Source organism: Sebastes umbrosus, chromosome 12, assembly GCF_015220745.1.
Source record: "Sebastes umbrosus isolate fSebUmb1 chromosome 12, fSebUmb1.pri, whole genome shotgun sequence".
NCBI classification, from domain to species: domain Eukaryota; kingdom Metazoa; phylum Chordata; class Actinopteri; order Perciformes; family Sebastidae; genus Sebastes; species Sebastes umbrosus.
The window spans coordinates 9855664-9874464 of NC_051280.1; the positions used below are offsets into that span (position 1 = coordinate 9855664).

General features: G+C 40.5%; 1 protein-coding gene across 3 annotated transcripts in view; it reads left to right on the top strand.

Moving 5' to 3' along the window:
* The window catches only part of LOC119498347 (retinal-specific phospholipid-transporting ATPase ABCA4-like), a 54238-nt gene extending 50189 nt beyond the window's left edge, over window positions 1-4049 (top strand). For all 3 annotated transcript variants that reach the window (XM_037787144.1, XM_037787145.1, XM_037787143.1), the window contains 5 exons: window positions 214-348; window positions 644-747; window positions 968-1060; window positions 1348-1597; window positions 3132-4049. In XM_037787144.1, coding sequence (XP_037643072.1) covers window positions 214-348; window positions 644-747; window positions 968-1060; window positions 1348-1597; window positions 3132-3248 — 699 coding nt within the window. In that variant the 3' untranslated portion in view covers window positions 3249-4049. The remainder of the gene's footprint in view (window positions 1-213; window positions 349-643; window positions 748-967; window positions 1061-1347; window positions 1598-3131) is intronic.
* The last annotated feature ends 14752 nt before the right edge of the window (window positions 4050-18801 follow it).

Consider the following 18801-nt stretch of genomic DNA (forward strand, 5'->3'; position numbering starts at 1 on the left):
TTCAATACTGCATAGAGATCTTTATATCTGCTTTGTTCTTTTTTTTTTTGGTACATTGTCTCTTTACTGCTGCTCCGTTTTCACTGCTGTTTGATTTGTCAGTTTAATTTCGCTGTTCTGAAGGGCTCAGTTAACAGTAGGGGTTGCCCATCCTAAAAATGTAATGTGGATGCATGGTGTCCTCTAAATGCACATTTCCACTTCACCCTGTAGGTGGCAGAGTGGGGCATCCAGAAGCTGGGTCTGACAGAGTACGCCGGCCGCTTTGCAGGGACCTACAGTGGAGGCAACAAGCGCAAACTCTCCACAGCCATCGCAATGATTGGTTGTCCGGCACTGGTGCTGCTGGTGAGTTATCCAATGGTGGGGAGCTCACGAGCCCATTGTTTGGCTTTTTGGGCTTTATGCAGGGATTTATCAATGAAATGGTCTATGGATCCAGATGGGAAGCCATATGGGTTCGGTCAAGCCTGGCCTCGAATGTTTTATACATTGGCAGTCAACTGAGCAGTCCAATTCAAATTGGCATAAATCTGAGATCTTTGCCATATGCTGATAGAGATAAGGATTTGGTCTCCGTTCATATGGAATTATGTGCTCAGAGAGTCAAGTTTGCTGTTTGTCTGTGGCTGTGTGTGTTTAGGACGAGCCCACGACGGGGATGGACCCCCACTCCCGACGCTTCCTGTGGAATGCCATCATGAGCGTCATCCAGGACGGCAGGGCCGTGGTGCTAACATCACACAGGTTCAACATCCAATAATGAAATTAATCCACCGCACACATCTGCTGCAGCAGCTGACCAAACACAGTTAACTCTTCTGCCAACAACTGTTGATGAAATCATGACTAGATTGGAATTTGCTCGATTTTACCATAGAGATCAATAAATTATGATTCATTGCTCATAGACGTGAAATAGCAGCCGTAAAAAAATAAAGCTGGATTGTGGTTGTTTTTCCACCAGTATGGAGGAGTGTGAGGCCCTCTGCACTCGACTGGCCATCATGGTCAATGGGACTTTCAAGTGTCTGGGTACCATCCAGCATCTGAAATACAAGTAAGAGGTTTTCTGTGTTTTAGCAGGCTTGTACAGTGTGTGGGCAGTATTCTAATATCATGATTCTAAACCCTTTAAAATATGATAAATAAATGTTTCTCTGCATCATGATACAGAAAACATGGAAGCATAAAAATGTTTCTGTGCGTAGCCTTAATATATGAAGAAAGAAACATTCAGACTTTGAAAAATACTAACAATATGAAGTTGTACAACATCTTTGGGGGATAAAAACACGTAGTACAAGTTGTAGATGTTGATCCTCACACTGTGTTTCCTTGATCCAGATTTGGTGATGGCTACGTAGTGACAATGAAAATCAAGGCAGCTAAAGCGGGCTTGTCCCCAGACCTGGAGCCTGTCGAGAGCTTCATAGAGAGCAGCTTCCCCGGCTGCATTCAGAGGGAGAAGCATTACAACACGCTGCAGTATGAGATCGCCTCCTCCTCCCTAGCCAGGATATTTCAGCTGGTGGTGGCCAATAAAGAAAGGCTCAGCATCGAAGACTACTCTGTTTCCCAGACAACACTGGATCAGGTACGTGTGTGTCTCAACCTGTGTTTAATACATGTGAGGGAATTTGTCACGATAACATTTGTGAAGGAACAACCACCCAACGATAACTTATTAAACTATTACATCATTTAAAAAAGAAATGTATAAATGTAATCGAATCTTATAGAATACGATTGGATTTCAATATTTATTCAATATTTAAATATTCAATTTAATCATCTTGATCACAATGATGAGGATGTATCAATACATGTATCAATACATCCTCATCATTGTGCTGAACTTTGCATCCAGCAATTTAATTGGCTGTTAAACATTACAGGAAACAGTAATGGAGCGTTGGACTCTGCCTGAATAAGACAACAAATCGCACCTTTCTGATTCCGTTACACATAAATAATAACATTATATTCAATATTTAAATATGTTTTATTACTCTTTAAACACAACTGTTTAATTTCTTCTTATAAGTGTGATATTTTAATTTATTGTGTCTAAAACATCTCACTTGAAATTAAATTATGACTTACAATCCTGAGCAGATACATTCAGAATTGTGTGTGTGTAAACTATGGATGATATAAAATGTAAACTGGGTGAAAGAAATGTATTTGAATTTTCTTGGAATTAAATGTGTGCAGGGTTCAACATTAACCATGGCCCACGACCACAGAAAGTTACTCTGTGGCCACCAAATATCCACTTGTATTGTTTTCTGTTGGGATGTCCTAACTGGCAGTTTTGAATTTAAATAAATAATTTACTATATTGAAGTGTCACAGTGAAGGAAGGGTCATGTTAAGTTACGTTAAATTGTCTTTTCTGTATTGTTTCTACATAAGTTTACATTTGGGCCACCAAAAATGTACTTTGGCCACCAAATTTAAAGGCTTGTTGGCCCGTAGGGCCAGTACTTTAAAATATAAACGTCTATGGATAAATATATAATTTAAGGTAATTCAGACAAGGATTATATGATATTTATTAAGAATTAGTATTTATTTGTATGAATAAGTAAAAAAAAAATAAGTTTGTTATTAATTCTTGAGTAATTGTGATTGATTTATAATTTTGTGTTCCTTGCCATTTTCAAAAACGAGATATCTCAGGAAGGCCTGAAGGGAATTTTTTCAAATTTGACAATAATGTCCGCTTGGACTCAAGGATAAACTGATGATATTGGAGGTCAAAGGTCAAGGTCACTGTGATCTTATGTTCGTCCTATTCTCGTGAAAGAGATACCTCTGGACTGCCTGTAGGTAATATCATTATATCTGGCACAAACTTCCACTTGGACTCAAGGATGAACTGACTAGATTTTGCTGGTCAAAGGTCACTGTGACCTCACAAAACACATCTTTGGCCATAACTCAAGAATTCACATGCTAATTATGCTAATTTCACACAAATGTCTAATAGGATAAAATTATGAAGTGATGACATTTTGGGCAGACATGGATGTAAACTGCAACTTGACTTGATGGCCGAGGCATACAACCACGAGGCGGTAACTGTTGTTTTTATTTTGTACTGAATGAGTTTGTCTGTTGTGCAGGTGTTTGTCAACTTTGCCAAGCAACAGACAGGAGAGGACGACGACATAACGTTACACAGACGAACTGCAGGTGCAAGAAAAGAAGTCAAGATCTCCCCAATGCAGAGGAAAACATGAAAATGTCACCTGTAAATGTACAGAGACACAGATGTAAAGGTTATATTTCACTAGCCAAATTGCTTTTTAGAATAGAGACGAGCCTAGCCAGTTAACCTGCCAAAGTGACTGGTAGAACAGTTCATGTTTCCAGCCACAGACAAACTTTACAAGCCTTTGGCTGCAAACGGGAGTTAATCTTCCACGATATCAAAAAACAAGTATGTCCGACTCATCACTTGGACATGAAATCATAAGTGTTAACAGCAGAAACTGATGCAGAAACAGCTGGTTCTTCATCTGAAATACGGAAAAGAAAGATATTTTTGCTTAGATTGACTGGCTTGTATAAATGTGTACATATTCTGTGTGTAATGAATACTTAAGCACCTTAGAAGCAGTATTTTTTTATGTTTACATTAACACACACACCTCAATTTTATGTGACACATGTAAACAAATGTTATTTAATGTTGGTTGTCTATTTTTTTTCCAAAAAAAAAACATATTTATTATCGCGTCTTTTCTTTTCGGTCATTCACTGTTGTATATTTAAGTATTTCTTTGACTGCCCTGTTTCATACATTGCCATGTTATGTTGTTCTCCAGTGTCAGTACAAAATAATCTAAAATATTCCTCCTGAGGGATTCAAATTGAGAAGAAAAAGCTAATTAGATAAATATAGCTCTAGATGAAGAGGAATTATATTTTGTATCTGACCAAATAAAACTTAAATATGCTTTATACTTCATGCTCTTAACTAGCTGATTTGTACTGAATCATCAGTCCCAAATAAAACAGTCCCAAGTTTCATAAATGTACATGTGAAATGCAGTATTTCTTCAATATATTCCTCAACCATTTCAGCCCTCCCTTGCTTCTCTTAGGGGATGCTACTGCATGTTATATGGTGAAAAGAATAGTTGAAAGGCTTTTCACTCCGGTGACCTGCAGTAACTCCGCTGACCTCCACTGAAAAGCTCAGAAAGCTACTGCAGGTCAGTGGAGTGGCTGAGAGATGGCTTTGCATCGAGGCCAAGGCGACACTGTGCCGAGTGGCTTGTCACAACTTGGATTTATCTGACACACGGTCCAATTACTGTTCTCCTGCCACAAGTGATGGTGTCATTGCCTCAGGCCGCCCACTAGCCTGAATTTCATTGGCCACCTCAAAGAAACAGAGGGATGATGGCACGGTGCAATTCAGGGCTGCTAATGAATTCTCTGGTGTGGATCTCATGCTCCTCTACTGCCCATATGGTCATCTGGATGGAGCTGATGAGCACGAATAGTGGCGCTGTGGGAGAGCAAATGAGTCACACTGTAACAGGCTGTGAATTGTGACTGTATACTGCTGAATACGGAGGAGAAGGGCTAACTTAGAGCACAATGTGTTATCCATGTTATCCGAGCCAAAACCAATTGAAGTGTTAAATAGTTAGATAAGGTTAAACAATATAATGTTCTAACAAAGATTAGTCATTTGTGCATGACGCAAAGGAAAAAATGGACATTGTGGTTATGGGGTGTATCATCTCACCATTAGCTAAATGCCTGAAATGTAAATTTAATGACATTTAATGACATGGCAACTTGACTGTTTGAAGAAAGCCTTGATACAAGAGCAGTAGTCTACAATAGTTACACAAGGAAAGTGAAGTAAATGTGACCTTTGATTATTAATTTGGGCTATAAGAATACAAATTAATTTACAGCTGCAGCCTAAATTAGAGACTTACGGTAAACAGAAAACTGCCTAACTCACGTAACGTTAATTAAATGTTCAGTGTGTAGATCTGGCGGTATCTAGCACTTCGGTGGCCGACGCGGAAATGCAAATGACCCTCTCTAGAGCCAGTTGGAGCAGAGCCAGTGCGTAGAGTGTGTGTTCGTGGGAAGTGAGTGGGGAAGCAGGAGAGAGAGAGCGGCGGCGAAGGGAGCATGTAACGTTATCGACTCCGGCCCAAGCAGGAAAAGTTAAAAGTGTTTGGTTTGTCTGTTCTGGGGTTCATTCTAAGGTAACTAAAACACAACGATTCTCATTATCAGGTGATTATACACTAGAGAAAACACTTATTCATACAATATTCCATTTCTGCCAATAGATCCCCCTTAATTGTTACACAGTGGTCCTTTAACCAAGACCGCTCAGTCTCATATACTACTTTAACAGTGTAGTGTTTTGTCACAAATATGAAACAGAAACAGAAAATACACATAATCTCTTTTTGCTGGCATGTTATATATCAGGTTGAAATAGTGTTTCTAGATGAAAGATTTTATGGTCAGGCTCACCTGGTGGTGTGCACGGTGGGTGATCGATGTAGCAGCAAATCCCCAGTGATGCAAGTGTTCTGGGGAGAAGTATATGAAAGGTTTTTCTGTTATTACTGTGAAGATATCAAAACTCTCAGTCCACATGTTGCTCTCACAATCTGATTGACAGATAATCCTGCACTGAGTTCTCTTGTTGTGCAGATGCCATATGGTCTTATGTAGCCCTGTCTTATGGTGAGGTTTTTATGGGTGAGGCAAAGTGTGGGGCATGACAAACTTCATCGCTAGTATGATGTAGACTAGAGAGAAGACACAGTTCGTCCTATAAAACTGATCCATGGTTGCTTAATTAGCACCGCAGCCTCAGCTCACCCTTAGAAACACCCTCTGTAGTACCTCTGTATCTACATATCACAAACAGTTAATCCATCCAAGGTGTCCTGCTTTAGATCAATGCACACAAAGTTAACTATTTGATCAACTGTTTATTGCAAAATCCATTCTACACAGCAGTGATTACTAGATAAAACTGTCCTGAACTTAAAAGTCTCTGCCTTGATCTATTTTGGTGGCTTCGAATTAAAATGTTCTAAAACGCTTTAATGTAAAACACATTGAATTTTACTCTGTATTAAATGGAGAATATAAACAAAACTGACATGACATAATACGGTATTGATTTCTGCTTACTGTTAGCTGTTGAGACAAATACCTCGTGGAGAACTCGCCCACATGAATGTCTGTAAAGGCATTATTGAAATCCCATAAAACAACATCTAGAAATGATCTCACACGACCTTTTGATACGATGGAATGAGCGGCACACGCATGTTAAAGGGGCACTTTACATATTACATACATTACATATTACATACACTAGTCACAAGGAGTACTTTTTTCATCCTGTGAATGCAGTTGTATAATGTTGTTTTAACTTGAGGATGTGGAGTTGAAAGAAAAGGGAATTTACTTAGCAGAGAAAAAAAATGCTAGTGAGTTGCATTATGGGAAGTGTATGATCCCAGGTTTTAGGGGCTTGACCCTCTGCTGCCTCAACTTAGACCATTCTTTTTAAAAATTTGTCTCTCAAAAGTCCCCCAGTTATATGGAAATACCACACTAAATCACTTGAAGTAACCTTTTAAAGGACAGGTCCATCTGCGTTCTGTTCCTTTTATTTCAAATGAAAACGCCCACTCAGCCGTTGAAAGCCACAGAGGTTACCAAAGTAAACTAATCGAAGCTAATAAATAAGGTTATAAATAATGTGAATGCTAGCACTAGCTGAGTCAACGCTAGCTGTGCTTAGTTTGGAAATAACTGTCAGGGTTAATTCAGATTTTGAAAGTGGGGTTTTATGTATACTCCTGCGTTCTGCGAGGTAAAATTACTGCTTTTGTGAATGTAGCTTTGAAGAGAGCGATATAAGTGTACGCTATATTTAGAATGTTTTCACCGGTTTACCTCGCCGTCAGACAGCCCTTTCCGCCGGGGACTTGAAGCCGTTATATCGCTGTCTTCAAAGCCACCAGACTCCATTCACAAAAACAGTCATTTTAACTCGCAGAATGCAGGAGTTGCTGGTCTACCGCTGCATTGATCGGTTAGTTTGTTTGTTTTATTGTTTTATTGTGTGACTTTCGGATTCGTACTAACGTTGCGTCCACACAGCAGTACAGTACTAACGCGGCGTCCACACATCAGTACATTGTTTAGCTTCCGAGCGGGTACTCCTCTCTGCTTCTCCAACCTGGGAGCGTGCTGACCGCCATCTAAATAATTGTATGTAACATTAATACACTGACGATAAGGATGTATACTGTACATGTGGCAGCGTCATCATGCAGAAACCTACGTCAGGTCATGTCTGGTAAAAGGTTTTAGAAGGGCTTGGGAAAATAGCGTTTTGATGTTAAAACATACCGTACTTTCACCAAAATTTGAATTTTGAATTTGAATACATAAGAAACACCACTGGGAAGATACAGAATGAGGAATGAAAAACATAAAAAAAACATAATAATAGTAATGGACCCGCCCTTTAAGTTTCGCAAGACATATCTGTGTTGATTGTAAAGGGATCTCTAAATCCAGATTTTAAAAGAATGGATGAAAATTAGGAGAGATGATCAGATGTTCAATCATTAAATGTTAGTTATGATAATGTTAGTGTTAATGGAAGCTGCAATGATAATAAATGTCCCATCATGGTCAATGATGTGAATTATTATGAATCAGTGTATTTAAATGCAGGGAATAAATTAGAAATTGGTCTATTTGTAGTTTGCATAGAAGCGTTAATGCTGTTGTGAGAGTGATGTGTGGGCGGAATATGCCCGGCTCTCTTTTTGAGTCACACAGCATTTAATACTTTTACAAATCCTTTTTTTTTTTTAGCTTGTGAGCCAGTGCAGCGGATATTTTGGGTCATAAGTTTAATTGGGGGCATGGTTGAAGAATGGTGTCAAAAAAGGTTACTTGTGTATCTACATAGAGAGTGGGCAAAGAATAAAGTTCTGGATGAGAGACAAAGTTGGTGTCCAAGTATGAGCTAAAAGAAGGGAAATTGTGCGCTGAGGTTGTCATAATCCACTGAGTGTGTTGTGTGAGAGAGTGAGACAGACAAAGAGAGATAAAGACTCACATGTACAAAAAGGCCTTTATGGCAGTGGACAAGATGAATGCACATTCAGCATTCAATCACTTTACATTCAGCTTGTCATTATAGACGACTGCAGCTTTGTCTGTAAGTGTTGAGCAGCACAATGGTCTGATGTACCATGCATGAGACAGTTGAAGAGAAAAAGAAGAAAGGAAAAACTAAAGTCAAACTATTACATAGATTTTTGTAACCTTGGTATTGTGTGTTTTTAAAGTTTGTTCTCTGAGTATAAAAGCAAAGTATACTTTTCCTTTTTCTTTTTTTCTCCTCTTCTTCTTATCCTGGATTGCAAAGTCTGCAAATAGTAGATACCAGTCTAGTATAGAAAAACATGGCTGGCCATCTGTACTTATGTGGATGAAAAATCAGCTGCTGTATAGCTGGATTTATGATACATTTTTAGGACTCCGCACTGGCGACAGCTGTTTGTTGTTTTTGGGTTGTCCGTCCATACGTACATATGTCCGTCCGTCCCATTCTTGTGAACACGATATCTCAGGAACGCCTTGAGGGAATTTCTTCAAATTTCTCGCAAACGTCCACTTGGACTCAAGGATGATAGAATAATCATTATCAATCATTATCAACTCAATAATAGAATTTAGTGGTCAACGGTCACTGTGACCTCACGTCCGTCCCATTCTTGTGATATCTCAGTAACGCCTTGAGCAAATTTCTTCAAATCTGGCCACAAACGTCAACTTGGAATCAAGGATGAACTGATTAGTTTTTGGTGGTGAAAGGTCAAGGTCACTGTGACCTCACGTCCGTCCCATTCTTTTGACCGCGATATGTCAGGAACACTTTGAGGGAACTGCTTCAAATTTGGCACAAACATCCACTTGGACTCAAGCATGAACTGATTAGATTTTGGTGGTCAAAGGTCACTGTGACCTCATGTGCATCCCATTCTCATGAACTTAATATCTCAGGAACGCCTAGAGGGGATTTCTTCAAATTTGGCACAAACGTCCACTTGGACTCAAGGATGAACTGATTAGCTTTCGGCGGTCAAAGGTCACTGTGACGTCACAAAACACGTTTTTGGCCGTAACCCAAGGATTCATATGCTAATTAGGACAATTTCACAGAAATGTCTAACAGGATAAAATGATGAAGTGAGGACATTTTGGACAGATATGGATGTAAACTGCAACTTGACTGGCTGGCGGAGGAATACAACCAGGAGGCGATAATTCTGTTTTTTTTTACTATTAGGGATTTATCCAACTCTGCCATAAAACAGGCCATTCAGTATTTCTTAATAGAAACACAGAGATATAAATAAAGTATTTTAGCAAATGCTCTATTTATAAATTAACCAATTGTATTGGTATGATTACTGAATGCATTGAGAGGGACAAATCGTTACAGCGAGCCGTCTAAACCTTACAGATCCACAGTGTTGCAGAATCAGACAGCTTGGAGAGGAACATGCCCGTCGATAAAGTCTGCACTGAACTAAAGCTCAGCTGTTTCCTAAATTAGCCTGATAATGTTGTTTTCCCTGAGAAGGCAGGAAAGGAATCATCAATCATTTGTCAGTAATTGATCAGTTACTGCCCTGACTGAATCAAAGGATGTAGATAGTTCACAGTAAAAGAGCTGCACGACCATCATTTTCTGCAGGATTCAGCCAGCGATGAGCACTTTGAGATGTATTCCTGAGAACTCCATGACTGTCGTCAAAGTTTTATGCTGTTTTGAAAATGTTTCTGTCCTGCCTGTGACCCATCAGCAGCCACATGAGGGCAGCAGGTTTGTGAAAATACCCCGGTAATGTCTTATGTCAACAAAGTAAGGCATCTCTGCTGAGGCATCCCTCTGTTATCTACTCACTTCTGTGCCCCTAACCTTCAAGAGGCGTGTTTGAAGTCTGAAGGATGTGTGGGCTCATAGAAGGAATTGCTGATCAAGTGTGCTTTTAAAGTGCATCAGAACCGTGCAGCCAGCCTGCGTCTTCTCGCCTCGTACGTGTGTTCTCGTCTCCACAGAAGCTGCACGAGCCGCCCTTGAGGAATCTTGAACAAATATTTCTCTCTCCTTTCTCACACCCACACACCATTATTCATGCTACATAAAATGTACTCTGGAAACTCCAAAAAACATACAAATGAAATATGCTGCTGGCTTTTTCACACTTCAGCACTCCCACTGTTGATCAGCAAGTCCAGATTAACGTATGTCCCTTAGTAATTTATGGTAAATCGATCACAGAATGAGCAGCACAAAATGTTAATTTGTGGACTAATTACTTTAATTTCTTTTAATCAATTTTAATGTACCGCATCTCTTGTGAACACTTGTCTTTGACGTCTTCTTCAGCTGCGCTCTGTGCTCGCCTGAGCCCGAGACACTTCGTCATTTGCATTTTGAGTGCATACTGTAGATAAAAATGAAGTCACTTGGGACTTAATGGAAGAAGATGAAGTTCTGCTGCTGGATGAGATTTGCGAGGCAAAAAAGGGAATGTAAAATAAAAAGTTTCTGGAGTTGTTATCGGTAAAGACATCTCAGCACAACTTGAGAGTAAGCTGATATTGTTGGTCTGGGTGTGTGGGCTCGTGTGGGCCTCAGGGACTAAAATAAGCCGGCTCTAATCAATAGCAGAGTTGACTCATCATTAGTTTGCCATTCCTGCACTCTTGCTGATGTGAATACCAACTTCCCAACTCTGAGTTTTTAGGCTATCATTTACCTTGGCACATTGTCAACGTTTCCACGATTTGGGCTCAGAAGAAAATAAAAACCTGCCGTCAATTCAATGTTCTCTCAAGCTGTCTCATCAGAACCAGAAAAAAATCCTAAAACAGAACGCATTAACTTTTCTGCAGTCATGATTACCATAAATCCCAAGCCAAGGTGCTGTGGTGATATAGTGAGCCATTAGAGATATGACAAATACATTCATTAGCTTCCTCCCAGCACCTCAGCTCCATGCTGCTACTCCCAGGGGGGAAGTGAGAATAACTTTGTTGCCTCTAAAGGCAGTGGTATCGACCCCCAGGGGTAATAGAGGAAGAGATGATTGAGAAAGACGGATCGACGAAGCTCACCTTCAACTGCTATTCTTGGCCTATTGATTAAGACTATGAAAAATGGCTGACAGGCAATAGGGTTGTTTTGTCTCACCTACAGGTCAGGAAAATAAAGAACAGCTGTGATGACTTTTCTAATGGAAATCTGTGCCAGCTCAAAACTTCTGTGTGCAGTATTCCACTAAAGGAAACTGTGTTACATTGATGGGGATCTACTGGCAGAAATGGAAACTAATATTAATAAGTATGTTTTTTTTGGTGTATAATCACCTGAAAATACAAATCGTGTTTTCATTACCTTAGATTGAGCCGTTTATATCTAGATATGGAACGAGTCCTCTTCACAGGGTCATTTCTAGAAGGTAGCCCACAAGTTGGGAAACTCTCGTGAGATGGTAAAGGTTAGGCATTGATCTTGAATAGTTAGGTCCAATGTGTAGGATCTTGTGGTATCTACAGTAGCGGTGAGGTGAGGTGAGGAGATTGCAACCGACTGAAGCCTCTCCGGTGTGCCAAGCGTGTTGGAGAGCTACGGTGGCCGACCTGAAAACGCGAATGGCCCTCTCTAGAGCCATTTGGAGCAGAGCCAGTGCGTAGAGTGTGTGTATGTGGGAAGTGAGTGGTGAAGCAAGAGAGAGAGAGCGGTGGCGGCGACAGGTGTGAGTAACTTTTTCGACTCCGGCCCACGCAGGAAAAGTTAATAATGCTTGGTTTGTTTGTTCTAGGCTACTGTAGAAATATAGCGATGCAACATGGTGGACTCCGTTGATGGGACCCGCTCCCTATTTAGATATAAACGGCTCATTCTAAGGCACCAGATATTACCAGCAAATCAAGATAATGGTGGTTAGTTGATCAGTTTAGCTATACCTAACACACATATCTATCTACAGTGTATTACCCAGATCAGCTGAGAGCCTGATACTGTTTTAGGGCAGTAATCAGGTCAGTCCTCCAGATTGTGTTGTTACCTGACACCGTCTGAAATGCTCTGATATTGTAAGCCCCATGTGATACATCCAGAAATGCAAAATAGATTAGCTGAACCATGGAGGCAATTGTGGAAACTGTGAATGGTTCCCTTTTAAAGGTCAGTCACGCTTCATTTACAGAACATAATTGAATAATTTGCCCGGGGAATGCATATCTCACGGATGTCTAATTGATTTCATTTGAGACCATAAAAGAAATGAGAATGTTATAGTAAAAAATGTGCACATTTAAAAGCACTAGGCATTCACGCATCCAATAAATCACATACGTTGATCATCAACAGTTTATGAGACTACAAGTCAGACAAAATCCAGTAGAGTTGCTGAGTGACAGCTTTTAGAAAACAGCTGATGTACACATCCACTGGTCTGCTTCAATCTGTCCTAATGCGGAGCGGGCTGACAGCAAATTTGTCCCACCTAACCTGCTGCAGGAGCTGAGTGTAATGAAGGTGATGCCATCCGCACTGTTAGCCCCTTAATGTCAAACACAATGAGGTTGACTGCCTGCAGCTTATTGCAGGTCGCTGTCAACTTCTACTGCATCCATGACTAATGCAAAGTGCTATTCTACTGGTTACATTGACAATGCCAGCAATATAGTGGATGAAAAACAAAAAAGCTTAAAGAAAGAAAACCTGCTCTGTTGACTCTGCACAAGGAATAGTTCCACATTTTGGGAGATAGGCTTTCTTGGCAAGAGTTAAAGGTTCTCTATACAATATTCTGCCGGCTCAGCTGTCGCTATGTTGAGAGGCGTGTGGAGACAATGGAATTGCTCCCAATATCGCATTTAGCAATCAATTAAAAAGATCAATACCACTCTGATGTCTGTACATTAAGTAGCCTATGAAGCATGAAGTCAGGAGGTAATTAGCTTAGCTTAGCATAAGGACTGAAAGCAGTGGGAAACAGCTAGCCTGGTTCTGTCCAAAGACCAAAAATATCCCTAAAAATTGTCGCTTTTACATTTCTGTTTGTGCAACTCGATTAAACAAACAAGATGCATTCTGTTAATTAGTGAGCTTTAGAGATGTTGGTATAGGTGGACTTTTGAACTTTGAAGAGAGCCAGGTTAGCTGTTTCTTCCTGCTTCCGATCTTTATTCTAACCTAAGCTTACCTAAGCTAATCGCTGCCAGCTTTAGCTCCGTAGCGCACAGAGAAAGTGAACATTTCACCAAATTGTTGAACTATTCCTTTAAAGGTACAGTGTGTAGGATTTGGTGGCATCTAGGGGTGTGGTTGCATATTGCAACCAGCTGAGTAACCCTCTGCTCACTCCTCCATTTTGAAGATCCTTACCATAATAACAATACTTTAGGAGCAAGGGAAGTCAGATGGCAGCTGACTGCGTTGTTGCACTCTGTGGATCACTTTACCGCAGTTTCACAAGCGTATTGAAGAACTACGGTGGCCTTCAGGTAACATAAAAAACGCGAAAGGCTCTCTCTAGAGCCAGTGTTTTGTTTGTCCGTTCTGGGCTACTGTAGAAAGATGGAGGAGCAACATGACGGATTCCGTGAAGAGGCCCTATGTAGATATGAAGGGCTCATTCTTAGCTAACGAAAACGCAACAATTCTTAGTTTCAGGTGATTAAAGACTAAAGAAAACATAGTTATGAATATTATATTCCATTCCAATTGTTACACACAGTTCCTCTAACGCCAGCTCCACAAAACTCAAACAGCAAGACCGCCTCATGATTAAAGACCGGCTACACAAATACAACACTAAAAGTATAATGAAAGCCTTAACTTTTAGATGACAGATTTAAAAACATCAATACTGTATGTGCATAAGAAATGCTACCAAGAATACCCCCAATACCTGCTGTTTTCATGCAATTCTAAACTTGTATAACGATAAAACAAAAAGCAATCTTCTCGCTTGACTGGACCTCGGTATATTATCTGATGAGTGGTTTTCACTTTAGTCACAGCGAGTACAATAACTTTTTTCAACTTATTCAGGGTGTTTGAATTTTAAAGAAAACTGACTTCTGAATGAACTAAAACTAGACTGACCTTTACACGATATGTGTGATTCTATATATGTGTGTGTATATGTGTGTGTGTGTGTGTGTGTGTGTGTGAGAGCACATCCCAGGGAATGGTTGTAAGTGATTTAATAAAAGTGCCATATCTCTTTTATCATGCTCTTTCTCTCTCAACCCTGGGAGCTCTTTCCTTGAAAGAATAGATCCAATCTCTTTTTACAATACCCACACCAAGGCCTCGCCAGTCCTTGGCACAGATCAATCTCTGAGGCTTGAGCAGTAGAAAGTTAATCTGGAAGAGGGACCTGTTCGTTTATGCCTCGACATGCTCGGCTGTCAGTCAAGGATCTCGGTGCATCTGTCCTGACAGCTGTAGAACCTAAACATCCTGAATGGCCCTCCCAGGACCTGTCCACCTCCACCTCTTTATCATTTATCGACCTCATTATATCAAAATGACTGAGAAAGACTGAAAGTTGACACAGTATGTGACTAGATTTTACATTTATATTTTAGGCATTAAGCTGACACACATATCCTGAGCAATTTACAGTAGGTATATATACAGTATGCAGCATGGAGTGTGCTACCATTCAGTTATATGATATTCCACCTCACAGATGATCTGTTTCCTGCTATAACATTTAGAGTCCATTTCACAATCTCTCTTTATTTTGAAGATGTGTAAGCAGTCCAGTCCACAGAGCAGCAAACGGGAGCTCTGATTGGACAGCTGTTATATGTTGACAGGTGTGTGAGGTCTAGGCTCCTAATGAATGCACATAATATGAGTTTCCGACTTGTCAATAACGTTCACGTCAACATCCAAGTCGTAATTACGACTGGGAAACTGCTTCACGTCAGCCTAAGATAAGATAAGATAAGATAAGATATTCCTTTATTAGTCCCGCAGTGGGGAAATTTGCAGTGTACAGCAGCAAAGGGGATAGTGCAAAAAACAAGATGCATCAGCTAACACAGTAAAACAGAGCTAAACAAAGTGAAACAAAATATGAACCATTAAATAGAAGAAAGTATAAAAATAGGAGCAGTATATACAGTATTGACAATAAACAGACTATTAACAAAATTGCACAAGTGGAAATGATATTGCACAGTGACAATGAATGAAATTCCACCTGAAAATATCAAGTTATTGTCAGTTTTTGGTGTGTATGTGGTCTACTGGGAGCAGTGCTGGTTGTAGTCTACTGGGAGCAGTGCTGGTTGTGGAGTCTGACAGCTGCAGGAAGGAAGGACCTGCGATAGCGCTCCTTTACACACTTTGGGTGGAGCAGCCTGTCGCTGAAAGAGCTCTCCAGTACTGAGATGGTGTCCTGCATGGGGTGGGAGTCAGTCTCCATCATGGATAACAGCTTAGCCATCATCCTCCTCTCTCCCACCACCTCCACTGTGTCGAGGGGGCATCCCAGGACAGAGCTGTTCTTCCTGATCACTCTGTCTAGTCTCTTCCTCTACACAGCCGAGATGCTGCTGCCCCAGCAGACCGCTCCATAAAAAATGGCTGATGCCACCACAGTGTCATGAAAGGTCTTCAGGAGAGCTCCCTGCACTCCAAAAGATCTCAGTCTTCTGAGTAGACAGAGTCTACTCTGGCCTTTCCTGTAGAGTGCAGTTGAGTTATCAGTCCAGTCCAGTTTATTGTTCAGGTGAACACCCAGGTACTTGTAAGATGCCACCATCTCAATGTCTATTCCCTGGATGTTCACCGGTGTCGGGGGGGAGTGTGTGCGTCTACGGAAATCCACCACCAGCTTTTTTGTTTTCCCCACGTTAAGCTGGAGGCGGTTCCGCTGGCACCAGTCCACAAAGTCCTGAGTCAGTTCTCTGTACTCCCTGTCATCCCCCTCTGTGATGAGGCCGACGATTTCAGAGTCGTCAGAGATTTTCTGCAGGTGACAGGTTGGTGAGTTGTGGGTGAAGTCTGCAGTGTAGGGGGTGAAGAGGAACGGAGCCAGGACCGTTCCCTGCAGGGCCCCCATACTGCAGACTACCATGTCGGACACACAGTCCTGTGTCCTCACATACTGTGGACGGTTGGTGAGGTAGTCCAGTATCCAGGATGTGAGGTGATAGTCCACTCCTGTGTTCTCCAGCTTGTCCGCCAGAAGCGCAGGCTGTATGGTGTGGAAAGCACTGGAGAAATCAAAGAACATGATTCTCACAGTGCTCCCAGGCTTCTCCAGGTGAGAGAGAGCTCGGTGTTGGAGGAAGATGAAGGAGTCGTCCACCCCGATGCCAGGTTGGTAGGCAAACTGTAGTGGGTCCATCGATGGGCTCACTAGGGGGCGGAGATGAGCAAGGACCAGCCGCTCCAGGGTCTTCATCAGGTGGGATGTAAGTGCCACCGGCCTGTAGCTGCTGAGGTCCTTTGGTTGCGGAGTCTTGGGCACTGGTACCACGCAGGATGTCTTCCACAGCTGTGGCACTCTGCCCAGCCTCAGGCTCAGGTTGAACATGTGTACAACAATCCCGCACAGCTGGTCTGCACAGGACTTCAGGAGCCTGGAGCTGATGCCGTCAAGACCCGCAGCCTTCCTCGCCTTCATCTTCCTGAACTGATTCCTCACCTGTAGTGTTAAGCCTGTTATTCAATGTAACCCAAATCTAATGGATATACTGTCATTTTGTCAGTGAACATTTTAAACCCCCAACATGACCTATACTCAGTTGTTACACAACCTTCCTGAAGTGTAAGATTACGCGAAAACTTGCCAATTGTAAACATAGGAATCTTTCCAATCATTCAAGTTCTATGACATTACAACTGTCAAATGCCAAATGATGATTTAAGAGAAATGCATTTAAAAGCAGTAGAACAACTGAAGATGTATGGTGGAAATGATTTTCTTTTTAAGTTTATAATTTATTGACAATATTTCAGGTGATATCACATATTGAACATACAATAAGTGAGGAGTTAATTAATATATCCCTGTGTTTACAAATCTTAGTTATGTATACTAATATTTACCACCAAGTTGTTGTTATATTTTAGGTATTTAGCTAACACATTCATCCTGAGCAATTTACAATATGTACCACAGTTTAATGAGCTTAAATACACCTAAAAACCCCTACATTACAAGCAATTAGTGCAAAGTTCACAATTACAATAATGTTCTGTGACAGCACTATCACCAAACGTGAGTAGTAACAAGACAACTAAAAAATTGTTTGAAATGTTTTTTTAGGGGAGCAGTTCATATCCTTTGACACATCAATTTCAGCTGTATTTCCAAACTAAACATAAGCCTAATGATGGAATAAATCATTTTGCATATTTTTTTTAACTAATCATGGTAAGTAAATTATCAAAGAAGCAGAAGTAATTCATATTTACAGTCTCTAAGAGTGATCATTCTTTTTCCAAATCAAATGTTTTTGACAGCAGAGCATTTCTAAGTCTCTTTTATACATAGACAATGACACAGAGGAATCCATTACATAGACATTTTTTTATTCCATAAGATAACTCCACGAAATGTGATAGAAAACTGACCACAGGATGTTTTATACAAAGGAAGATGAAGATTCTCAGCCTGCCTGGTTGGGTAATTATGGAATTGAGTGTTGTTGAAATAATATCTTAAACAATGAGATAAATCTGCATCCTTATATATTGCCTTAAAGACAAATGAACAGGTTTGAAGATTGTTGATGTCAATTATAGTTAATCACTGCAATTTAAAAAAAAGACATGTATTGTGTACAAAAGCTCTTATTCTTTCTCAGAATCCCGAGAGAAAAACATCCTGATTTCTCCAAGAGAGGTTGTCATCTATCAGAATACCTAAGTAACATGATAAGCATTATAACTGTGCTGGGTGAGAAGATTGAACAAGTTAAAATGTATAATTATTTGGGTATTTTAACTGACAGCCAACTCTCTTTTAAACCTCACGTTGAAACACTTGTGAAGAAGCTAAAACTAAAACTAGGATTTTATTATCCGAACAGGGCCTGTTTTTCTATTGAAGCTAGGAAGAGATTGGTCACTTCTACATTTTGAACTTTGCTAGATTATGGGAATCTGCTTTATATGAATGCATCTGCAGTGTTTACGAATGTTAGATCCTGTCTTCCATAGTGCACTGAGGTTTGTGACTGGCTGTAAAGTGCTCACACATCACTGTACCCTGTACACCAAGGCTAACTGGCTCTCTGCCTATGCAGAGGCACAAACATTGGCTCACATTTATTTATAACTCCATTCTTGGTATACTCCCCTCCTATCTGTGCACTCTCATATCGTGCAACACTGGCAGCTATAGCCTACGCTCGTCTGACCTGTAATTATTATCTGTACCTAAGGTCCGCACAGAACTAGGTAAGATGGCCTTTAGCTATTCCGCTCCCTTCTCCTGGAATAAACTGCAAGCTAGGTTGAAACTGGAAAATCTGATTACTTTTGATGAATTTAAAACATTAATGAAAGACCTAGAAGCAGAGTCAATCGGGAGCTGTCTGTGTTTCTGAATATCTTCACTTTAACGTTGGCTTCAAACACTTGATTTTAATGTGTCGTGTAAGATATTATGCTATGTATTTATTTTGCATTTGTTTTATGTTGTGGCGTCTGAA